Source organism: Hemiscyllium ocellatum, chromosome 26 (assembly GCF_020745735.1).
Source record: "Hemiscyllium ocellatum isolate sHemOce1 chromosome 26, sHemOce1.pat.X.cur, whole genome shotgun sequence".
In the NCBI taxonomy this organism is placed as follows: domain Eukaryota; kingdom Metazoa; phylum Chordata; class Chondrichthyes; order Orectolobiformes; family Hemiscylliidae; genus Hemiscyllium; species Hemiscyllium ocellatum.
In genome coordinates, this window is record NC_083426.1 from 39,325,741 (window position 1) to 39,348,000 (window position 22,260).

General features: G+C 41.8%; 1 protein-coding gene across 1 annotated transcript in view; it reads left to right on the forward strand.

Annotated features, from left to right (window-relative positions):
- The first annotated feature begins 10,603 nt into the window (after nucleotides 1–10,603).
- The window catches only part of LOC132828422 (NADH-cytochrome b5 reductase 3-like), a 34,003-nt gene continuing 22,346 nt past the window's right edge, over nucleotides 10,604–22,260 (forward strand). The window contains exons 1-2 of the mRNA XM_060845524.1: nucleotides 10,604–10,705; nucleotides 22,107–22,256. Coding sequence (XP_060701507.1) covers nucleotides 10,691–10,705; nucleotides 22,107–22,256 — 165 coding nt within the window. The 5' untranslated portion in view covers nucleotides 10,604–10,690. The remainder of the gene's footprint in view (nucleotides 10,706–22,106; nucleotides 22,257–22,260) is intronic.

Below are 22,260 nucleotides of genomic sequence, written 5' to 3' on the forward strand. Positions count from 1 at the left end.
GGGCTGAAATCATCACCACAGAATAAAGCCCAATGGAGTGAAAGGGTTAAACTCAAATACACCATTTGAAATGATTTGAATACTAAATATTGCTGGATTACTGGCTCTTGGGACAAGCTACAGATGGTGATGACCTTTATTGGAAAGGGATACTTTTGTCACGTGGTTTGATGCCACATTATCAGCTGGAGTTCAAGTCAACAGATGGGCTGAGGAGAAGGCAAAACAAAGAACCAGCCTCAGGATTGAACTTCAAAGCAACCGTACCCATTCTACTTTCACACTAAATACAGCTACAGATGGCAATCATAGATACATCAGTTTCCAGTGCCATAGCTTTATTAACATAACTAACATAAGCTCGTTATGTCTAATGACAGCTATCAGGAGCCAAAGACGAAACAATTATATCCATTACAAAATAAGAGATTGCTGGAAAAGCTCAGCAGGTCCAACAGCGTGTGTGGAAAGAAATCAGAGTTAACATTTCTGTTCGAGGAAGGATCACTGGACCCAAAATATTAACTCTATAAATGCTGCCAGACCTGCTGAGCTTTTCCAGTAATTTCTGTTTTTGTTTCTGAGTTACAGCATTCATACTTCTTTCAGTTTTTATCAAGTATAGCCATTGCGACTTGGTGATGTCAGATTGCTTGATTCACCGGCCAATCACCAGAATGGGTGGAGGAAATGCAACTTCAACAATACATCTTTCAGAACCATTAATTTACACAACACAAGGTGAACTTCATTGCTATAGTGCAGGCTTGGCAAGTGGTATCTAGGATAAGTAAAGGGGCTGTTCGGATTGTTTATTTATCTTGCCCACATAATTTTAGTTTATTTTTAATCTTCAAATTTATTAAATCAACAGAACATTATGCGATTTCCCTGATGATGTCATGCTAATGAAGTTAAATTACAGCTTTTCAACAAATTCAAAAAGCATTTTGCTAGAGTTACAAGGGTAATCTTAAAATGGACTCTCACTCAGGAATGTAAATTGGAGGACCAGGCTTGGAGTCAGATGTTCAAACTCCACAATATTTCAACTTTGAGTCACCTTGGGCATGTTTTGCCCTATGGAGCCACATAACATATGGCTTTTACCAGTTAATATATCAATAGTAACTTGTACATCAATAGCACCTTACAGAAAAAAACCCAAGGAATTTCACAGAGAAATGCTAGAGGTAAGAAAATATTAATGAAGAATGCTCAAGAACAAAAGAGAATAAGCAGAGCATAAGCAGAGTCAAGTTTGAAAGTGGGATTTTAAAACTGCTAAACAACATGAAGAGGCGAAGGGGTTCAAAAGAAAGTGCTAGAAATTATGGCCAGCACTCTGGCAGTTGTACATAAATAGTGGCATGAAGGAAATAGCAGGAAAACTGGCAGTGGATTGATGGGCAAGAAGAAGAATATATAATAGAGAAAGTTGCTTTCGACATGAAGGGATATGAAGATAGTCGGTTTCCAATAATGCAGACAGTGATCATGGGCACCTAGAATGTGAAAGCTGTAGCAAAAAGGGGGGAGAAACAATCACAATAATAGTTCTATGTGTAATTTCGGTTACATGGATAGGTTGAAGAAGCCGGGGCTGCTCTCTTTGGACAAGAGAGGTTTAACCTGACTTTTGATATTCAAAAATCATAAAACGTTTGGACAGAATATACAGTGAGAATTGATTCCCATTGGCAGAGGGATCAAGATACAAGAAACAGGCAAACATGGTTGGTCAATAATTACAAACTTGTCAGCAGTGTCTAGATCCTTAAGACAATTTGAAAAACTATAACAAAGAACAAAGAAGAACAAAAAAAATTTACAGCTGTGGAACAGGCCCTTCAGCCCTTCAGCCCTCCAAGCCTGAGCCGATCCAAATGTACTGTATAAACCTGTTGGTCAATTCCTAAGCATTTGTATCCCTCTGCTCCCCACCTACTCATGCATCTGTCCAGCTGCATCTTAAATGAATCTATCACCTCTGCTGGTAACGCAATCCAAACGCCCACCACCCTCTGTGTGAAGTACTTGCCGCATGTATCCTCTTTAAACTTTCCACCCCTCACCTTGAAAGCATGACCTCTTGTTATTGAATCCTTCACCCAGGGAAAAAGCTTGTCTCTATCCACCCTGTCTATACCCTTCATGATTTTGTAAACTTCAATCAGGCCCCCCCCCCATCTCCTTTTTTCTAGTGAAAATAAACCTAACCAACTCAACCTCTCTTTATAGCTAGCACCTTCCATACCAGGCAACATCCTCGTAAACCTTCTCTGCACCCTCTCCAAAGCACCCACATCCTTTTGGTAATGTCGCGCCCAGAACTATACACAGTATTCTAAATGCAGCCGAACCAATGTCTTGTACAATGTTAACATGACTTGCCAGCTCTTATACTGAATACCCTACCTAATGAAGGCAAGCGTAATATATGCCTTCTTGACCACTTTATCCACCTGTGCAGCAACCTTCAGGGTACAATGGACCTGCACTCCCAGACCTCTCCACCCATTGTTTCCCAAGGTTCTTCCATTCATTGTATAATTCGCTCTAGAATTAGATTTGCCTAAATGCATCACCTCACATTTGTCTGGATTGAAAGCCATCTGCCACTTTTCCATCCAACTCTCCAGTCTATCTATGTCCTCCTGTATTCTCTGACAGTCCTTTATGTTTTTTACTACACCACCAATCTTTGTGTCATCTGCAAACTTGCTGATCATACCAACAGTGCCCTCTTCTAGATCATTTATGTATATTACAAACAACAGTGGCCCCAACACTGACCCCTGTGGAACACCACTGGTCACCTTTCTCCATTTCGAGAAACTCCCTTCAACTACTACTCTCTGTCTCCTGTTGCTCAACCAGTTCTTTATCCACTTAGCTAGAACATCCTGCACACCATGTGACTTCACTTTCTTCATTAGTCTACAATGGGGAACTTTATCAAAATGCCTTACTAAAGTCTATGTATATGACATCAACAATCCTTCCTTCATCTAACAACTTGGTCACTTCCTCGAAGAACTCTATTAAGTTGGTAAGGTGTGATCTCCCCCGCACAAAACCATGTTGCCCATCCCCGATAAGCTCATTCCTTTCCAAATATATGTAGATCCTATCTCTCAGTACCCTCTCCAGCAACTTTCTCACCACCAACGTCAGGCTCACTGGCCTGTAGTTACCCAGAATATCCCTACTACCCTTCTTGTAAAGGGGGACAACATGAGCAACCCTCCAGTCCTCCGGCACCTCACCTGTATTTAAGGATGCCACAAAGATATCTGTCAGGGCCCCTCAGCAACATGGGATAGATCCCATCCAGTCTTGGGGATTTATCTACCTTATTAACTTCTAACATACCCAACACATCTTCCCTACTTATGCCAATGTGATCCAGACTAATCAAACTTCTATCTCTAATCTCAAGATTCATCATGCTCCTCTCCTCAGTGAACACTGATGCAAAGTAATCATTCAGAATCTCACCCATTCTCTCAGGTTCAGCACACAGCCTTCCTTCATTATCTTTTAGGGGACCAATCCTTTCTCTAGTTACCCACTTGCTTCTTATATAAGTATAAAATGCTTTGGGATTTTCCTTAATTCTGCTCAGTAAAGCTATTTCATGACCCCTTTTCGCCCGCTTGATTCCTTGTTTAAGACTTGTCCTATTCTGCCAATATTCCTCCATGGTCCGATTTGTTTTTAGCTGCCTCTACTTTATGTACGCTTCCCTTTTCCTCTTGGCTAGTTGTACAATTTCTCCTGTCATCCACGGTTCACAAATCTTGCCCTTCCTATCCTTTGCCTTCAACGGGACATGCCTATCCTGCACCATCTTTAACCTATCTTTGAAAGCCTCCCACATCTCAAATGTGTACTTCCCTTCAAATAACTGTATCCAATCCACATTTCCGAGCTCCTGCCTAATTTTGATATAATTGGCCTTGGTCCAGTTTCGTACTCTTCCCTTAGGACCACTCTCTTCTTTATCTACAAGTATTCTAAAACGTACAGAATTGTGGTCAATGTTCCCAAAGAAATCCCCCACCGCAACTTCTACCACTTGTCCTGGCTTGTTCCCCAGTACTAGGTCCAAATTGGCCCCTTCCCTCGTCGGCCTATTGATATACTGCTCTAGAAAACTCTCCTGGATGCTTCATACAAATTCTACTCCATCCAGACCTCTGACGCGAAGTGTATCCCAGTCAATGTTGGGAAAATTAAAATCTCCCATCACCACTACCCTATTGCTTCTACATCTATTCATAATCTGTTTACCTATTTGTTCTTCTACCTCACGCTCACTGTTGGGAGGTCTGTAATACAGCCCCAACAATGTAACTGCACCCTTATTATTTCTCAGCTCTACCCATTATGCCTCACTACCCAAGACCGCCATAGTGTCCTCCTTTAACACAGCCGTGATATCGTCCCTGACCAGCAATGCAACTCCACCCCCTCTTTTACTTTCCTCCTTGAACTGTCTGAAGCGTCTATATCCTGGAACATTTAGTTACCAATCATCAGACCCTTCCTTCAACCAAGTCTCTGTGATTGCAATAATGTCATACTCCCAGGCACCAATCTAAGCCCAAAGTTCATCTGCCTTACACACTAAATTCCTTGTATTAAAGTAGATGCATTTCAGGCCACTAGTTCTTTTGCGCTCACCTGCTCTCTGCCTATTCTTCCCTTTATTAATGCTATCTTCATAATTCTCCAGTCTCCAGTCTCCACCTCGCTGCCTACTTGTTTTCTCTTCTGGTTCCCAGCCCCCTGCCACATTAGTTTAAAACCTCCCCAACAGCAATAGCAAAAACTCCCCCAAGGACATAGGTTCCGGTCTGGTCCAGACGTAGACCGTCCCTTTTGTAATAGTCCCCCCTTCCCCAGAAACGGTCCCAATGTCCAACAAATCTGAAGCCGTCCCTCCTACACCATCTCTCAAGCCACGTGTTCATCCTGCCTATTTTTTTCATTTCTACGCTGGCTAGCACGTGGCACGGGTAGTAATCCTGAGATCACTACCTTTGAGGTCCTCCTTTTTAACTTCTCTCCTAGCTCCCTGAATTCTTCTTTCAGGACCTCATCTCGCTTTCTACTTATATCGTTGGTGCCTATATGCACCAAGACACTGGCTGTTCACCCTCCCCTTTTAGAATGCTCTGCAGCCGATCAGTGACATCCCTGACCCGAGCACCTGGGAGGCAACATACCATCCGGGAGTCCCATTTTCGGCAACAGAACTGTCTATCTACTCCCCTCACAATAGACTCCCCTATGACTATGACCCAATTAGTCTTTTTCCCGCCCATCTGAACAGCAGTGCCCGCCACGGTGACCGATCTTGACAACTGCTGCCCTTCGCCAGTGAGCCATCTCTCCCAACAATATCCAAAACGGTATATCTGTTTCGGAGGGAGATGACCATAGGGGACACCTGCACTTCCTTCCTAATCTTCTTCTGTCTTTTAGTCACCCATTCACTGTCTCCCTCAGCAATTCTAACCTGCGGTGTGACCAGTTCACTAAGTGTGCTATCCATGACCACCTCAGCATCGCGGATGCTCCACAGTGAGTCCATCCGCAGTTCCAGAGCCGTCATGCGGTCAAACAACAGCTGCAACTGGACACACGTCTTGCAAGTGTAAGAGTCAGGAATGTCAGACACATTCCTAAGCTCCCACATCAAGCAAGAGACACACGCCATGGGGCTGAGGTCCCCTGCCATTGTAAGCTTAGCTTTATATGAACTAACTAAAACCAAACAATGCACTTAAATAAATGAAAAACAAAGATAAGGGTATTTTTCTTTCAGTTAGAGGAGGGGGGGGTGGCAGGAGGGAGATATTACATGTATAGTATCTTGGGTTTAGCCCCTGCCCAAATATAAATTAAGTCCTTATCTTCCCGGCAGCCCTTGCTTCACTCCTTCTTCTCTCCTCGCCGCTCTGGCAAAATGGAGGCCCGACTCCCGAGGTAAGTCCCTTTTTATGCGCGAAAACTTACCCTCGAGTTCCATTAGACTTTTCCCTTCCCAGAATGGGCGTTACTGTATTCAATGTGTTTTATTATAGATTCATAGTTAAAAGCACAGGAGGCCATTCAGTCCATTGTTTCTGTGTTAGCCAAAGATCTGATTACATTAATCTCATTTTCCAGCTTTTGGCTATAACCTTTGAAGCTTTGACAATGCAAGTGAATATCTAAATACTACTTCAATGTTTCTGACTCAATCACCCTTAATGGCAGCAAGTTCCTGACTCTCATCACCCTCTAGGTGAAAAGATTTCTCTTCAACTCTACCCTAGGCCTTCTAGGTCTTACCTTAAATCTATACCTCCTGTTCACTGACACCCTATTAAAATGGAGTCTCGCTCAGGAATGTAAATTGGAGGACCAGGCTTGGAGTGTGGATTCCTATCCACTGTAACCATGCTCCTCCTAATTTTCTATATCTCCATCAAGGCCCCCTTGATTTCCAAAGAAATCAAACCCAGCCTCTCCAATATTTCCACATAGCTCAGAACTTCCACCCCTTGTAAATCTTACATGACTTTAATGTTAAATATTACCTTATTTCTTTATTTTTCCACTTATACTGTGATGGCCTGTAATACTTAACCTTTTAACATTGTGTCTCTCCTTTCTTACTTTGTACCTAAGTTTTTTGTACCTAGGTACAAAAAATAGTTCTACTTCTCAGGAAGGATGTGCTGACCCTGGAGCGTGTTCAGAGGAGGTTCACAAGAATGTCCCAAGAATGAAAAGCTTAACATATGAGGAATGTTTGAGGTCTCTGGGTCTATACTTGATGGGGTTTAGAAGGATGGAGGAGGGGGATCTAATTGAAACTTACTGGATACAGAGGAACCTCGATTATCCGAACGAGATGGGCGGGCACTATTTCGTTCAGATAATTGATTATTCAGTTAATCGATTCAATGCCTTAACTCTGGGGCTCTGAGTTTTCTGTTAAGTCTGCTCCCCATTCAGGAGACTAGGCAGCAGCACACAACGCCCGAGCCCCCGCACCTCTGTGCAATCCTGTCCCCTGTGAATCCCCGCCACCCAACATCACCCTCCTGCCTGCCCCTGTGTGTTCCCATCCAAAACTGCCCCCCACCCCATCCAAATCCACCCCCGCCTCCTCTCCAGGGCAAACTGGACACCAACAAGACCGCTGCTGCTGCCTTTTGGGAGGGGTGAGTTTCCAAATAGCGTGCACACACACAATCTTTTACTGCAACTTTTTGACAGGTTCCACCTTTGCCCTGTACAGACAATGTTGGAGAGATTATCTGGGGAAGGGGGGTTTGGGATACACCCCTGTGTAGAACTCCAGGGAAAGTGTGGAGTGAAAGCGAGAGGGCGGGAGGTCAATCATTTGGAGACGGTGCCTGGGCTCTCATTGATGTCCAAGACTGTTCTCGGCAGCATGTCAGTAAACCGAGTTCACTTTTAATTGCTGTAAACAAAAGATGCAATCAGTGTTGGAAACACGTCTTTGATGCAATGTTTCTGTTAGGATCTTGAGATCTTCTTTGGATAATCCAATATTCAGATAATTGATATTCCGATAATCGAGGTTTCTCTGTACCAAATGGCCTGGACACAGTGGATGTTGGGAAGATGTTTCCATTGGTAGGAAAGACTAGGACCTGAGGGCACAGCCTTAGAGTAAAGGGAAGATCTTTTAGAACGGAGATAAGGAGAAATTTCCTCAGCCAGAGAGTTGTGAATCTATGGAATTCATTGCCACAGAAGGCTGTGGAGGCCAGGTCATTGAGTATATTTAAGACTGAGATAGATAAGCTCTTGATTGTCAAGGGTTACGAGGAAATAGCTGGAAAATGGTGTTGAGAAACTTATCAGTCATGATTGAATGGTGGAGCAGACTTAATGGGCTGAATGGCCTAATTTCTGCTTCTATGTCTTACTGTCTTAAGATGGCATTATGTGTGGTAACATTGTACATTTTTCACTGTACTCCTGTACTTCTGTACTTAATACACCTGACAATAAAATCAAAATGTCCTTTGCATCGTCTTTCATGTAATCACATCCTTCCTATAATGAGGAGACAGAACTGTTGCAGTCTATCATTTTATACAATTCCAACACAAACTCCCTGCTAATCCAGTTTAGATTAGCTGTAACAGCATAAAAAGACCTCCCCTAGAGGATGTTGGTCCTGTTCCTGTTCTGATGTAACCTGTTCAACTTGTACTATTTCCATGTCCTCCAAAAATGGTCCCATCCCACATCAGAAATCTGAATCCTTCCTTCCTGCACCATCTCTCCACTGACATATTAATACAGTCATAGAGATATAGAAATACAACAGAGAAACAGACCCTTCAGTCCAACTCGTCCATGCTGTCCAGATATCCTAACCTAAGCTAGTCCCATTTGCCAACACTTGATCCAAATCCCATAAAACACTTTCTATTCATATACCCATCCTGATGCATTTTAAATGGTGTAATAGTACCAGCCTCCACTTCCTCTGCCACCTCATTCCATACGACACCACCTTCTCTATGTACTCTTCTATTCCTGTATACACTACTGCATAACACCAGAAGTAATCTTTGAACTGTGGCTTTTGAATTTCCTATGTAACTCTCTGAAGTCTGCTTGTAGGACCTCTTTACTCTAGTCAAAGTGTGGGAAATAGAACCCACTCACTTCACTAATTTCATTCCAAGACAAGATCTGAAGCAGCAGTATCGTTTATTATAAACTTGCAAGCTTGGTGTCTAAAATAGACACACAGAGTTTAGTAAGTACATATCTTATATACAATTTATTTCTCTTTTACTCCTCCCCCGCTTATTCCACTGCTCCTCCCCTGTTTATATCTCCCACTTCTCTCAGCCTGGCGCCCATTACTGTTGTTTATCTCTTGCCTTATCCAGCCTTTTTGCCTGGCCATTTCACCACATCCTGCTGTGGTCCATTGTTATATATCTTCCTCCACTGCCATCTGCTTCCTTGCTTGCTAAAGCAATATTTCCTTCCATTCTTTGCCCATACTGAGCCTTATGGCCTCTTGATTATGGTCTTTTTTGTCTTTGCAGAAGTGGGAAACAGATGCTTATAACTAATGCTGGTACAAGCATATCTAGCTTAACCTACACTCCCTCCCCTCACAGCACCTTATCTATTTGTCTGTAACATCTATCATTGTTTGCAGGCACATTTCATTCTTGTATGCACATTTTAGCTAATACAAAAACAATTATATATTTCCTTCACGTAGTTTTCATTTTTGTTAACTTAGCTCTTGGTTGAAACAATTATACACAGGTGTGAGTTCATTTACCTTGCATAAGCAATTATGATTGCAGAAGTAACACTGCTTTACCTATATCCCATAAAAGGGCCTGACAAGGACTACAATGTCTGACTCTCTTCACCCTTCCCGTTCAGAATGCCCTGAGCTTTTCTGTGGCATTTTGTACTTTTGCACCCAAAAGACAACATACCATCCTTGAGTCTGGTCTACAGCCGCAGAAGTGCCTGTTTTCGCCTCTCACTAATGAATTCTCGACCACTATTGTGGGATATAGGTAAAGTAGTGTTACTTCTGCAGTTATAATTACTTATGCAAGGTAAATGAACTCACACCAGTGTGTAATTGTTTCAACTAAGAGCTGAGTCAACTAGAATGCCAACTATGTGGAGGAAATACATAATTGTTTTTGTATTAGCTAAAATTGTATGCAAGAATGAAACGTGACTGCAAAACAATGTTAGATATTACAGGCGAATAGATAAGATGCTGTGAGGGGAGGCAGTTAAGCTAGATATGCCTGTACAAACAGTAGGCATAAACATCTGTTTCCCACTTTTGCAGAAACACAGGAACAAACCCCAATTAAAAGGTCATAGGGATCAGTATGGTTGGCGAAAGCACAGATGGAGGGAGTAGATAATGGTGAAGAAAGGATGTACCTAATAATGAGTCACAGCGGGATGTGGTCAAACAGCCTTGAGAGGCCAGAAATAAGCATTTTGTCACAGACAAGGCCAGATAAGGCAAGAGATAACCAGGAGTAATGGGTACTGGTCTTAGAGAAGTGGAAGATGTAAATAGGGAGGAGCAATGGGATAAATAAAATAGGAACACAATTACATAAATATCATGTATTTGTTGAATTCAGTGTGTGTTTGTCCCTGCATTGTGGACATCGCACCCACTTGCAAGTGTGAAATAAATGACGCTACTGATTCAGATCTTGTCTCAGACTGAAATTATTGAAGTGAGTGAGCTTTATTTCTCACAACTATTGTCCTTCCATATTTCTTCCTCACACCCCCAGACCACCCAGTGTACCACAGCCGTGGCCCTGGCTGACATCCACAAAGGGATCCTCTGACTGCAGATGTAGTGTTTACTCCGGTTGATCACCCCATGTTGGTCCCTGGGCAACGATACATCGTCCCGTCCGCTGGATGGCGCTGTCACGGAACAGCGATGAGTCTTCCTAACCGCTGGTCGGCGCTGTCAATGAACAACGTTGGTCTTCCCGGCCGCTGGTCGGCACTGTCCCCGGCGTCATTATTAAGTGAGTGGCCTGCGCATGCGTGCTGGGAGAGTGAAGGGTAGTTGTTGGTGTGCGTGGACCTGTTTAGAGAGGATCTGCACTCCTAGTTTCTCCCAGCAATGGGATATTCACTGGTTAGTGAGATTTGTATCTTCGGGGTATTTAGTTCATGGATTAACAAACTTCTTTCAGTCGAAGCTAGTGGAACAGCACAACCGGCTTTAACTGTAGAGTCGGTGAGGGTGGGGCTGGTCTCTGCTGGAGACGTTCGTCTGTAAATAGTTGTCAGTGAATATAACCCTGGGCTAGTTTTGTGCAAGTTACTGCTTTATTTTTGTTGCAAAATGTCTTCCTTTCATTGCTATTGTTGTTTATGCCCATTTATAATCAGGTCTGTAAAACCTGCCATGGTTATTTTGGGTTGCTGCTTTTGCTGTTGGTGACTCTGACCCATGCACAGGAAAAATGTTGGTATATTGGAACGAAAACTTTCATGTCTGATTTCGTCTAATTGGGTGCGGGGGGGGGGGGGGGGGGGGGGAGGGATACTCCCTGCATTCATATACACTCACACATACTTGACTAGTGGGTGGATCATAATGAAGAATATTGCCAAAATGCCAGAGGGTTTAAAAATGTCCCTCTGGCAGTGTGTCCTTGAAATCTGTTTGAAAGTTCTTTGTCCTTAAGGAATGACCTTGCATGTATCTGAAAATAGTTTTATGGTTAATGTTAACTTAGAGTTGGATTTTGCAATACTGTTTACTTGATTGCACTGCAGTAACTTGCTTCAAGTGCTTTGTAGAATCATTGATGAAATGAATGTTATGACTGGAAAATGCTAATAATACCCTGATTTCAATTTAAGTTCAATATTGAAATATTCTGCTATTTTACTAAATTGTATTTTTGGGTGAAGGGCTGCCATTGAAAATTATTGAAGACAGTGCTGACTACATGTAAAGCAGTGAGAAGAAAATGTGCCAGTGTGAACAAAGAACAATTAGTCTTTGCATCTCACTGCCATATTTTGTTCAAATTGCTTTATGCAATCTGGTGCACTTTTTTCCCCCTATTGTTCTTATTGACATTGGGGCGATTTATGGTTTTTCCATTTGTTTTAAATCCCAGTTTGTGTATCATGTGAGAAAATATCCTGTCAATTATTTCTGTTCCACAAAGCAGCTCTGATATTTATTGCTAGGTCTACTGTAAGTATGTTGAAGAAATCAAGTCACATTTTTGACATGTCATGGACCCAGTTCACTCCTGATTTGGTTAATGCTGTGGCTTGAGCCTGCTGTAGTGCCAGGCACCCCACATTTCTGCCTAATTCAAGCCTAGTCTTGAGTGTGGGCATTTTGAGGTCTTTTCTACCTAGGTTAAATTCAGTGATAACTTCCTTTTTTATTTTAACACTCATTCTTTCTATTTGGCAAGTCATAGGTGTTTTTCCTCAGATGTATTGATTCTATTTTGAATTGCAAAATGGCTTCCCACATAATTATTAACAGTTTCTCCTCAAACTGACCAGGAAGACAGCACAGTGAAATAACTATGATGACTACCATTTGAATGTAAAAGTGACAACTGCTGAATGGATGTATGACTGTCATTTTCTTAGGTATCGATTACAAAGCAGAAGGTCTTTTGTGATTTCTGTAGTATAACAATTTTAATTCACTATGGAATCAATTTTTAAGATAATTAAACAGCAAGGTGCTTGTTGATATATTCTCCAAATTATTTTCCATTAATTTCCTTATTGTATCCTTATTGTGCATTTTCATTATGATGAATGGAAACAGAAATAAGCCCTGCAAATGAAAACTAAGGTATACATGAAAATATCAGTCACAGAATGATTAGGGGTTTAGATAGGGTTGCCCATGAGAATCTTTTTCCACATATGGAGTCAGATATTGCGAGGGGGCATAGCTTTAAATTAAGGGGTGGTAGGTATAGGACTGATGTTAGGGGTAGATTCTTTAATCAGCGAGTCGTGAGTTCATGGAATGCCCTGCCAGTAACAGTGGTGGACTCTCCCTCTTTATGGGCATTGGATAGGCATATGGAGGAAAGTGGGCTAGTGTAGGTTAGTTGGGCTTGGATCGGTGCAACATCGAGGGCCAAAGGGCCTGTACTGCGCTTTATTTTTCTGTTCTATGTTCTAGAAGAACAGTGTGAGTTAAGACCATCAGATGTAGGAGCAGAAGTAGGTCATTCAGCCCATCACGTCCACTGGCTGTTTCATGGCTGATCTAATAATCCACAACTACACTTTTCTGTCTTTTCCCCATAACCTGTTTCTCTCCTCTTTGAACATATTTAGTTGCACAGCCTCTACACTCCTCTGGATTCCACAGATTGACTCTCTTCTGAAAGAAATCTCTCCTCATTTCTGTCTGAGTAAGCACTTAGTTTTGAAATTATGCCATTTGATCCTAGACTCTCTCACGAAGGGATACAATCTCCCAACATCTACCTCCTAAAAACCTTGTGTTTCAATAAGGTTACCTATCGTTCCTTCTAAATGTCAATAAGTACTTAAACTCTTAAGGATATTCCTCCATACATGGGATCAACCCTAGTGAACCTTCTTTGCACTGTTTCCAATGCCCATATAACAGTAGTTCAGTAGTCCAGCTGTGGTTTAAATTTTAAGACTTGTATATTTGATTCCCTTAGAAATAAAGGCTAGCATTCTATTTACCATCCCTCTTACCTGCTAAACTTATATGATAGTTTCTTTTTGTGTGCAAGAATTCTGTGCAGCAACATTCTGCAGTCTTCCTCCATTTTAAATAATGCTCAGCTCCTCCATGTCTTCCTGCTGTAGTGCTTAACCTCACATTATCCTACATTATATTCTAAGTTTTTGTCTGCTCAATTAATGTCAGTTTTCTTCTGCAGACAATGTATCATTGTCACCATGTCTTACCACCACAAACTTGATTGAGCTTTTTTTTAAAGAGGCAACTTTCAAAAAAAAAATTGAGGGCAGAGTAGTAAATGTTGTTTACGTGCACTTTAGTAAAGCCTATGGTAAGGTTCCGCATGGTAGACTAATTCCTAAAGTTAATCATATAGGATTTGGGGAGAGCTTGCCAATTCGATACAAAATTGGCTTTATGGTAGAAGGTTGGGTGGCAGAGGGCTTTTTTTTTGGACTGAGGGGCCTGTGACCAGTGGAATTCCACAAATATCAGTACTGGGTCCACTTTTGTTTGTCACTTATGTAAGCATTTAGATGAGACTTCAGGCGACTTGGTTAGTAAGTTTGCAGATGCCACCAAAATAAAATTGGTGGGAGAGTGGACAGTGAAAACGGTTATCTAAGATTAAAAGCGATTTTTGATTAATCTCAATCAGGTGAGGAGTGGCAGATGGAGTTTGATTTGGATAAATTTATGGTATGGAATTTAGTAAAACAAGCAAGGGCAGCACTTATACAATTTATTGTAGGACCCTGGATAGAGTTGCAGAAAAGAGACCAAGGGTTTCAAGTACACAGTCTTTAAAATTTGTGTCACATTATGGACAGGATAGTTGAGGCATTTAGTGCACTTACCTTCATTGTTCACTCCTTTTTAAATATTGGAGTTAGGATGTCATGTTGAAATTGTAAATGATATTGTGGAGGCCTCTTCTCGAACACTGTGTTCAGTTCTGGTTGCCCTGCTTTGGCAAAGGTATTATTAAATTCGAGTGTTCAGAAATATTAACTTAGATGTTGCTGGGAATGGAAGGTTTGAGATATAAAGATCGACTGGGACTATTTTCACTGAAGGGTCAGAAGTTGAGAGGTAACCTTATCGAGGTTTATAAAATCATGAGGGGCTTAGATAAGGTGAATAGCAGGGGTCTTTTCCCTTGGGTGGGGTGTTCCCAACTCTGGAGCATATTTTTAGGGTCAGAGGAGAGAGATTTAAAAAGAACAAGGGCAACTTTGTTTTGCAGTGTGGTTCGTATGTGGAACAATCTGCTAGAGGAAGTGGTGGATGCAGGTGCAGTTATAATGTTTAAAAGACATTTGAATAAGTACAAGAATAGGAAAGGTTTGTAGGCAAGTGGGACTAGTTGGACTGAAGGATCTGTTTCCATTCTGTATAACTGTTTTTGTGTTATCTGCAAACTTGGTTAAAGTGTATTCACTTTGCTCATCCAAGTCATTAATATATTTCCACAGTGGCATTCCACCAGTTACAAGTTGCTGTCCTGAAAATGACTCCCATTAACCCACTCCCTTGCTTCTATTAGTTAGTCAATCTTCTGTCAGTGCTGATGGGCTCTTATCTTTGACACATGCAGGGAATAGAGGGATACGGGCCATACGTAGACATGGGATTAATTTATAATGGTGATATGTTCAGCATAGATGTGATGGTTTGAAGAGCCAGTTCCTGAAATGTATTATTCAATGTTTTAAAGTAATCAACATGCGGTATCTTATCAAATGCCTTCTGCAAATCCAAATATATTCAAGTTCTAAATCTTCAAAACCATAAAATGTGCAGACGTTGGTGCAGGTATTGTGTTAAAATTTGTAAATTTATCAGTTTACAAAAGCCATGATTCCAGGATGTTACCAACTTGGTAGATGGAACCTAATATGGGAAAATGTGAGGTTATGATATTTGGCAGCAAGAATAGAGGAGCTGAATGTTATTTAATTATCCATGAGTCAAATATGTTACTGACTGCAGAGTATTCTGAAGGGTGAAGGCAAACAGTCAGTGATGGTTGTTCGTCTAGGTACCAACAATATAGATAAGAATGAAGTCCAGAAATAAGAATTTAGGGATTTGGAATTTAAAAAGCAGATCGAAAGGTAGGACCTCAATGTTTAGTTTCTGGATTGCTCCCAGTGCCACACATTGGTGAGTATAGGAATTAACAGAGCAGATTAATGCAATTCTGAAGAATCCTGGTACAAGATAGAGGGCTTTAGATTTTTGGATCACTAGGTTTGCTTCTGAAACAAATCATATAGGTTGCACCAGGACCATAACACTTCCAACATCTTTGCAAGATGGTTTGCTAGTGCTATTGGTGGGGGGGTTTAAACTCATTTGGCAGGGAATGAGGTATTGAGTGGAGGTACATTAAGGGTTAATGCACAAACAAGTATAGAAAAATCCAGTCAGTCTGGAAGGTGTAGCATATATACTCGAGTTTAAGGCATAAGGGGGCACTTGCATTTGCATTATTGCAAGGAATCTCAAGGAAAGCAAATAAACTGTTGATGAACTGTACTAATATGACATTGCTATCATCGTGCCTTGGTTGATAGTGGGTAGAACTGGCAGGTTCAATATTTTGGGATATAGAATTTTCAAGTGAGATGGGGATTGGTGTAAAAGAGGAGTTGGTGGTCTCAGTCTCAGTCTTGATTTAAGGTGTCTGTTAATAAGTTGAGACATGATATCTTGAAATGCTCTTCAAATGAGGCCATATGAGTAGAATTTCAAAAAGCCGTGATCACATTGGGAGTCTATGACAGACCCCATAATAGTCAGGGACTGTAAGAAGAACAGGTATGTTGGCAAATATCAGAAGTCTAAAAATAGGGTGGTAAAAGAAACTGCTTCAGATTCTTCAATATTAACTTCGACAAAATGTGAAAGGCTTAATGGGTGTGGAATTCTTTAAACTGCATCCATGAGAGCTTTTAAATTCAGCACATAGAAAGTCCTATAAGAGGGAGTGGAATAAACTGGCTAAGTGACACAAGTGTGACATGTGTTTGTGTTAATGACCATAACTCCAGTTAAATTTGAGGTAGTTATGGAAAAAGATAGACAGACCAGAAATAGAGATTTTGAATTCTCCACAGGGTTGGAGGACAGCTAATGTGGTACCATCATTCCAGTGTGGCAGGGAATAAACCAGGAAATAACAGGCTGGTGAGTCTAACATCTATTGTAGGGAGAGTATTGGAAAAACATCTTGAGGGACAGAATTAATCTCTGCTTAGAGAGGTGAAGATTAACCAAGGATAATTAGTGTGGCGTTGTCAGGAGAAATCGTGTCTATCAAATATTGGGAGATGGGGACTTGGTTTGTAGATGAGGGCAATGTAGTTGATTATATTATACGTGGACATGAGTAAGGATTTTGCCAAGGTCTTGAATGGGAAATTGGTCAGGAAGGTAAGAGACCATGGATCCACAATGTTTTGGCATTTTAAATACATAATTGTTTCAGTGCTTGGAGGCAGAGGGTTATGATTGAAAGCTGGTATTTGCAACTGGAAACGTGTGGCATATGCAGGGTTTAGTGCTGGATCTCCTGTTTGTAGTGCATGTTAATGATCTGGATATGAATGTAGGAAGAATGATCAGTAAGTTCACTGAGACAAAAATTGACAATATGGTAAATAGCAAGGAAGAAAGCCTTTGATTACAGGATGATACAGATGGGCTGGTCAGTTGGGCTGAACAGTGGCAAATGAGATTTCATCCAGGAAAGTGAGAGCTGATACACCTTGGGAGGGCTGACAAGGCAAGGAAGTGTTTGATGAATGATAAGTTCAGAATAACTGATCTCAGTATGCATGCTGATAATCCAAGATGGCAACAGGGCAGATCGATAAGATGGTTAAGATGGCAAATGAGACACTTGCCTTTTATTAGTTAAGGCATTGAGTACACAAGTAGGGAAGTCCTGATGGAGCTGTATGAAATGTTTGTTCGGCCACAGCTGGAGTGCTGATCTGGACATGATTGCACCAGATAAGATGCAGAGGAGATTTGCTGTGATGGTGCCTGGGATGGAGCATTTCAACTGTGAAGAGATTATGGATAGACTGAGGTAATTTTCATTACAGCAGAAAAGGCTGATTGAAATTTACAAAATTGAGGGGGGTAGATGGGAAGGAACTTGGCTCCTTAGTAGAGGGGTCAATAGCCCTCTAGACACAGATTTAAGGAAGGGGCAGGAGTTTCAGAGGGGATTTGAGGAAGGATCGGTTCACCCAGAGGGTGGTAGGGGTAATGCAAATATTGTATCAAATTTGCAAATATATATTTTTGAGGTAATGAGCAAAGCATGTACAAAGCCCCTCTAGTATAGCAGCATGTTAAGTCTATGTTTGGCATTGAGCTGCTGTAATTGCTTTACTTGGCTGCACAGTGAACTTTGGTCTCCTGACCAACATCTATTTCGGGTTTTGAACGTAGAAGCAGACTTACTCTGCCTCACCGTGCTATTACAAATTTGTCTTACAGCTGCACCTTGATTTTTCTTTGCACTTAGCAAACATTGCATGTAAGAAATGATATCTAGCCTGCATGTTAGAATGCCCTATTCTGCAGCCACAGCACAAGAAATACTCTGAATTACTTTGGGCGTTACTACATTCAAATTCAAAATGTGTAATTGCTTTGGGCTGTAGCTATGCAAAAATGCCCTGAATACAAGTTTACTGTTGCCCATTTGGAGATATATCTAGCCCCAATGTATAGCTAGGAATGATGATTCACTCTGTGGAGCATTCTTGTTCTTCAGCTTTGCTCTGCAGTTGGGACACAATTATCCTCCTGTGAGTTTGCACTAGGTTTTCACCTTAATTTTCTGTCTTGCTCATTTATATGTGCTGTTATCATTGCTGTTTGTTACAGCCCTTTCTCTTTATACTATTTTTAAAAATCCTATTTAGTTGTCTACAAAATTTTGTATCTGAAACATGGGACTTCAAGCCAATTCTCAACTTGTTCACGAGTAGCTTGTATCATAAGGACAGCATTTTGTGATCACATCCTTGGTCTTGGGTAGCAAAAGATCACAATTTATTTCACAAGTTTACTGCAGTGTTTTGCTGTTGTTAGGTTCAAATAAAATCTGACTCACTGGACAAGCCTTTATTTTTGGCATTAGGCTCTATCTAATGCATTAGAGGACCACAAAACTTGTCTTGAAATGTTAATCATGGGCTTGGGGTTAAAGAATCAAGTTTTTAATAGCAATTGGATGGGGCACTTTGCTTGCAAATTCCTATCCTTAGCAAGTTTGAAGGTTTTGATACAATGGAATCTGTATTTCCCGCTCTTAAATAGCGACTAGCAATTTTTTAATTTATTTGGGGGAGGTAAGCAGGCCAGCTAATAATGCCTATCTTTAATTACCTTAAAGAATGAAGTGGTGAGCTGCTGCCTTCCCCTGGGTGTAGTTACACCCTCAGTGTTTAGGAGTTTGACTTGGCAACAGTGAAGAAGCAGCATGATAATTGCAAATCAGGATGGTGTGTGACTTGGAGATCATGCACCTGATGATGTCACTGTCTATCTGCTGCCCATATCCTTCCAGGTGCTCGAGGCTACCTCCACTCTGTTCTTTCACCTTTTTGGTCAAGGAATTCCCTACCTACATTCAAGATACAACTCACACCTCACACCTTTTCCAAAAACTGTTTCCCAGCCCCCAACACCTCATCTTCACCATGGACGTACAGGCCCTTTACGCCATCTAGAAACAGGCCCTTTGGCCTATCACATCCACACTGACCCTCCGAAGAATACCCCACCCAGACCCATTCCCCTATCCCATTACTCTACATTTTCCTTGATTAATGCACCTAACCCACACATCCCTGAACACTAGTGGGCAGTTTAGCATGGCCAAATCACCTAACCTGCACATCTTTGGATTAGGAGAGGAAACCGAGCACCCAGAGGAAGCCCCATGCAGACACATGGAGAATGTACAAACTCCACACCGACAATTGCCCAAGGCTGGAATCAAATCCGGGTCCCTGGCACTGTGAGGCAGCAGTACTAGCCACTGAGCCACCAGAGAGCTGCCTCCTCTTCCTGTCCTGTAGGCCCGACCAGTCCCCCTCCACTGACCCACTCATTCACCTGACAACTGGTCCTCACCCTCAATAATTTTTCATTTGATTCCTCCCACTTCCTACAAGCCAAAACCATGGACACCCACATGGGACCGAGCTATTCTTGCCTCTTTGTAGGATTTGTGGAACAGTCCCTCTTCCACAACTGCACTAGCACCATCCCTCCCCTCTTCTTCTGCTATATTGATGACTGCATCAGTATTGCCTCATGCTCCCTAAAGGATCTTGAGCACTTCAGCAACTTTGCCAACACCTTCCACCCTGCCCTCAAATTCACCTGGATCATTTCTGATACCTCCCTCCCCTTCTTGGACCTCACTGTCTCCATCTCCGGAAACTGACTCATCATTGGTATCTATTTCAAATCCACTGATTTACACAACTACCTTGACTACACCTCTCACCCACTGTCCTGTAAAAATGCTTGCTGATAATCCCAATCCCTCCGACTCCACCGCATCTGCTCCCAGGATGAAGCATTCCACTCCAGGATGTCCCAGATGTTGGAGGCCAACACCACAGCTTCTCATGTTAGGTATGGCTGCATTTGTTGGAGAGGTTTTCCTGAGTTACATCAAATTGATTCCAAATTTTACTGAACTACTTGATTTTGATCTAACTTTTGTCAACTGTTGTCTTGATCCCAAGGGTGGTCAGTCATCTTTTGGAATATGGCTGTTTTTGTCTATATTTGGACTGAAGTCGTGATGAGAAGTTGAGTGGCATAGCAGAACCCCAGATGAACCATTTGAAATTCATTTGACTTGGGATGCAGGGAGATTGTATCAAGGTTTGAGACTTGTCCAAGTCTAGTATTTAGGGAGGATTTTGAAACTAAAATGCAGTCAAGTTAAATACACAATCAGAATTGGTTATGGAAAATGGACTTTTCAATACTTGCACTGTTTGCAATTTTAAGATTTTGGTTTGGATCCACCAGTTTTAAAACCAAGGATGCAACTTAGAATAAATGGAGGAAACTGATCCAGCTGCTTACAAAAGATCCATGAGCTGATACTATTATGGGAAAGGTTATACAAGGATTGTTTTCATTATTTGGAATAGGATCTGACACCATACTGGCGATGTCTGTCAGCTAGAAAATATATGGCTAGTTTACAAATAAAAGTTGAGCATACATACAAAGGAAAATTGTTTGTATCTGTTGAATGTTCCAGCAAATCTATTGCTCCAAGTTTCAATTTCCTCCCATCAAGTCAAATTTTAAACATTGGCAGAGTGAAGGGCTGCTTTGCTGTGTCAGAATCTTATTTTAAATGTCAGTGGGAATAACAACCTGCCAATCTGATACTTGGCAATGCGTAAGATGTCTGGACATAGAACTTTCAAACTGGAACCAAGTTAGGTGCAAGCTAGGTCCCAATGCTCTTGTACAAAAACAGATATAGCTGGAAAACTCATGTCTGGCAGCATCTGTGGTGAGAAAGCAAACTCGAGGTTTCAAGACCAGTGACCCTTCTTCAGAACTGAATGTTGGTACATATGCTGATGGTTTGGTCAGGGGCATGAAAGTGTGTGGGCCCTAAAATTATTGAAATTGATACTGAGTCCTGACAGCTTAGTCCACAAGCAAAAGTGAGATGCTTAGCACTGCAGCAAGCCCGAGACAGATGTTGGCCAGGGAACAGAGTGGTATGTTCAAGTGACAAGCAACCAGAAGCTCGGAGTCATTTTTGCAGACAGAATGTCTGCCCAATGCAGCTGAGACCATGTCGTGAACAGAGAATACAGTGGATTACATTGTATGACCTGCATCACCTGGAAGGTATGTCTAGGGCAGAGGAGGGAGGAAGTAAAAGGGTAGGTGTTTCACCTTCTGTGATTACATGGTGAAGTCTTGTGGGAGTTTGAGGAGATGTTGGGATGGAAGAAGAATGGATCCGGAGGAAGGCTGACAAGGAGTGGGGGATATGTCTGGTGGCCTTCTGCTGGAGGTGGCATAAATGGTGGTCTGTGATCCTTTTGGATGTGGATGCTGCTAGAGTAGTTAACAAAGTCAAGAGGACCCTTTTTGGAGTTGAGGGAGGGAAGAGAAGGGTTGAGAGCAGAAGTGCAGGAAATGGGTTGGGCACAGTTGAGAGCCTTATGAGCCAGGGTGGAGGGGTCTGCTGCCTTTTATCGAGGAAGAAGTGGAGAGCCCTGAGACCATCTTAATGGGGGTATGGATGTGTAAAGGGATTTCATGACCATGGTGAAGAATAGGTGGCTGGTATCTGTGAACTGGAACTTCTGAAACTGTGTCAGAAGAATCACAGACGTGATTGAGAAGGGACTGGAAAAGAGGAAGGGGAAAAATAAAATCAAATTGAAGTCAGTTCTGCAGGGCAGAAGCAAGCAGAAATTTTCTCGCTCTCGCTGTATACTGATTCCACCGTTGTGATTCATTTCATGCACCAGGTGAGGTTCATCTAAAGATTTCTGCTTCCCAACCTGACCCCTCACCTTAGATGTGGTGACCCTCTGGTTAAACCATCCCAGTCTTGTCTCTCTAATGAGAGACAACTTTAACCTGTATTTAAGAGTAATGCTGCTGGATTAATTTTCACCTAAATTGAGTAACCCTGACACACTTTATGCTAAAAGGTACTCGCTTTGTGATGAACACTCTATAATTGTTGTGAAATATGGTATCCTGTTGCCACAAAGTAATGTTTCTTTTATAGGCCTCAGGAGTGCTCTTTGCAATTGGTGCTGTTCTCATCACAACTGTTGGTGTTGTTGTGGGACATTATGTTCTGTCAAAAAAGAAGAAGCCTGCGATCACTTTAAAAGATCACAATGAGAAGTATCCACTGCGATTAATAGATAAGGAGGTGA